The 3,250-nt window shown below is 32.4% G+C and overlaps 1 protein-coding gene across 1 annotated transcript; it reads left to right on the plus strand.

Moving 5' to 3' along the window:
* Positions 1–1,387: 1,387 nt before the first annotated feature.
* Positions 1,388–2,808, plus strand: LOC117328357 (baculoviral IAP repeat-containing protein 7-B-like). The gene is made up of 3 exons (XM_033885883.1): positions 1,388–1,576; positions 1,754–1,868; positions 2,327–2,808. The coding sequence occupies exons 1-3, from the start codon at positions 1,388–1,390 to the stop codon at positions 2,521–2,523; spliced, it is 501 nt and encodes a 166-aa protein (XP_033741774.1). The 3' UTR covers positions 2,524–2,808.
* Positions 2,809–3,250: the final 442 nt, after the last annotated feature.

Genomic DNA, 3,250 nt, shown 5'->3' on the forward strand with positions numbered 1-3,250 from the left:
TTTAGTAGTTGATCTTTCCCCATGTTCATTTATTCTTTCTATGTTTTCATTTTTAATCAACATTTAAAAAAAAAAAAAAAAAAATATGGTACGTAACATCCACTAATAAAAAAATAAATACAGGTTATTATTGATGAGTGGAAATACTTTATAATAATGATTATTTCAGAGTGAAAATTAGTCGTAAATATTTCAATAAGAAGATTCAGTTGTGTTCACTTATAGTATATTCATTAGGTATGTATGTATTCATGACAAGGACAAATTTTTAATACATTAATCTTGTATTTATTTTTTACTGGCACATCTTTCTTATGTTATATGTCTGACTAAATTAACGCCCCTGTCAATTCTTCAGCGGACCAAGAAAAACAATAAGCAGTTTTTAGCTTTTTAAAGATTTCTTTTCACCATTTCATTTTTCATCAACACATCAAAATACCATTTGTTATTTATATTCACATACCTCACATCATTTTGTGATTACTTCAGTATTTATTAAACAAAATTACGATATACATTTTCCTCCCTGTTACATAATTCCTTTAACTTTCTATTTCTATTTTATTTTTGTTTAATTTTTCGGAGCTTTGCTCCTGTCGTGAAATACGTTCGATTATCTATGAAATATAATCCAAATGATATCGCTTTTATCTTATCCTGGTCACCATATCAAACACCAAATTCAATTTGAAATATAATTTTAAACGTGAAAAATAAGTAATCCTTTGGAAATGCGTGGATTTAAATATATTATATTTATAAAATGTAATGATATTGAATAAAATATATTCTTACTTTATATTACAATACCAATATCCATTTACGTTAGAACAGTAGCTAGTATGAACATAGGCTCGTGGTGTGACGTTAGCAGATATCACATATGGAACATGTGCTTTGGTAAAGTGTTCTTTTGAAGCCTGATGCTTCATATATTCATGATAAAATGACATTCTATTGTCAGAAGTACGATCAATAATCGCCAAACATTTTTAAAACATACGATAATTTTATAGATGCGATCTGCAGACAGGCCGAGATATTTAACTTATTTTCAGCTTTTTATACCTAAATCTATAACGTCTCAGTCATACAAATATTTATAATGAGCAATGCCCATGCCTTGATAGGATACCAGTATTATGATTTGAAAAAAATATATGCTAAAATCTCTTCATGACTTTATGTACGATAACCATGGGTTATGCTCGAATATGAATGAAAACAAACATGCTCATGCTCAACACGCAAATATTCATGCAAATTTGAATTATTTGATATTTTAAGTATACCCCCAAAACATGATCTTAGTTTACGAGTACATTGCATAGTTTACATTTACGCTCAAGAAAAAAAAATAGTTTTTATCTGTACGTTTGCAGTGATGAAGAAATCTACCAATGACTTGCAGGCCCGGTGCGGGCAGGAAAGAGCAGACTCAAATGGCACGGATTCCACAACACCCCCTGTTGAAGCAGATATGCAGCATGACATTCACAGCACTAGGTGTTCTTTTATGAGGAAACAAACCGGCCAAGTCTATCTTGACAGCATTCAGGTCGGATTGCCCACGGTATGTGTATTATTTAATACAGTCAGGGCAAATTTTCTTATAAGCACCGTTGTAATATACAGATGGTTTTACCGATAATTCGTATCAAAAAATTACATCAGTTTGCGAAAACGTGTAATTTACATGCTTCAAACGTGTTGAGGCTGCGATTATAATATGTTTCATAACTACTCATAGCCTGACGCTCAGATGGATCCCCTGGATGATCAGGTGTCAGAACAGCCTGACGCTCAGATGGGTCCCATGGATGATCAGGTGTCGGAACAGCCTCAGAGTACCCAGGAAGAATTAGGTAATATTCTGCTGTTTATTTAGTGTATAATAATCACCGATATATTATATCTAATTGAAAGAAGACGGACATTGATATTTTTTTTTACTTTTCTAATTTGACAGCTGATCTCCCGATATTCGCCGTGTTAGTATACTTAACTTATTTGAATATTTATACCGGATGTTATTAGGTTTGATTAATTAGGTCGTTACAATTAATATGTGCAAGAGGACAGGTTTGTAATATATCCATATAACAACATATTATTATTGTTATTCAAACCATCATAGCATAATCATTAATTGATTGATTGAAGGAATTTCACCGCCCGTCGACAAATATGGTCATCTTGGTCAGATATAATGAGTACAGGCGTGATTACAGACATATAAGAATGTTATAAACATTACATTTTACTTGTGAACATAGTTTTATAATACTTCATTACTGACACAGTCTGTAAAATTATTTGTCAGATATGAAGCTGTTGTTGGAGGAAAACAAAAGACTGAAGAAACAAAGACACTGCTGTGTGTGTGAGAAGGAAGAACGTAAGATAATGTACCTACCCTGCACACATTTGGCCTGCTGCGAAATCTGTGATCGGGCTCAGCTTATATGTCCCATCTGTAAAGAAAAAATCAAAGGAAGTAGAACAATATTTTGGTCATAGAGTATGAGGACTAATTGATTACCCGTTTAATATTGTAAATTTGACGAGTACAGGAGAATGTCGATATGTATTACAGGAACTCACACGTGACCCAATTAGAACATTCCGGTGAATCATCATACGAGTCCGTTGTATTCAAAACATTTATAACACTGCTATGTGTTACAGCATATATGAAATGAAGTTATAGAACTTCAACTACCAAGCAAAGACTGTGATTGACATTGATCAACATTCCAATTGTTTACTCTATTGTAAGTTTTTATTTAAAAAAAAATAATTGAATATTTTGTCTGTTACGGATTTTAAAAGAAGTTATTAATTGTTATCCTTGAAAAGTATGTCACGACGAAGATGGGATCATTTGATAGTAGCCTCTTAGTTCTATGTGATCATCGTTTAAGAACATTTAACCATTTTATGGTAAGGTTATCCGTCGATTTTTCTATTGCATCCCGTTTTCATCCTTGAAGGCGGGACACGAAATCAAAAAGCGAAATCGTTTAACCGATTAACCTATTAAAAGGACGGAGAGTACCCCTGTGTTTGGTTGTTAAGCGGTGGAGATCATGGGTAATATTATACTTTATTACATGTTAGCTTTGCAAGATAAATATAAATATTACTATACACTGCCATCCATAAAAACTAAACACACTGTTTCGACTCGCTGAAGTTTTAAAAGTGCATCACAAATTTTAACTGCACTTTCTAGACGACTATTGAT

Source organism: Pecten maximus, chromosome 5 (genome assembly GCF_902652985.1).
Source record: "Pecten maximus chromosome 5, xPecMax1.1, whole genome shotgun sequence".
NCBI classification, from domain to species: Eukaryota; Metazoa; Mollusca; class Bivalvia; order Pectinida; family Pectinidae; genus Pecten; species Pecten maximus.

What these genes read in the sequence shown, in the direction of transcription:
- LOC117328357 (XM_033885883.1), top strand. Translation starts at nt 1,388, where the DNA reads ATGAAGAAATCTACCAATGACTTGCAGGCCCGGTGCGGGCAGGAAAGA. An exon ending in TTCAGGTCGGATTGCCCACG is followed by an intron (nt 1,577 to 1,753) that starts GTATGTGTATTA and finishes AACTACTCATAG; the next exon opens with CCTGACGCTCAGATGGATCC. An exon ending in GAGTACCCAGGAAGAATTAG is followed by an intron (nt 1,869 to 2,326) that starts GTAATATTCTGC and finishes ATTATTTGTCAG; the next exon opens with ATATGAAGCTGTTGTTGGAG.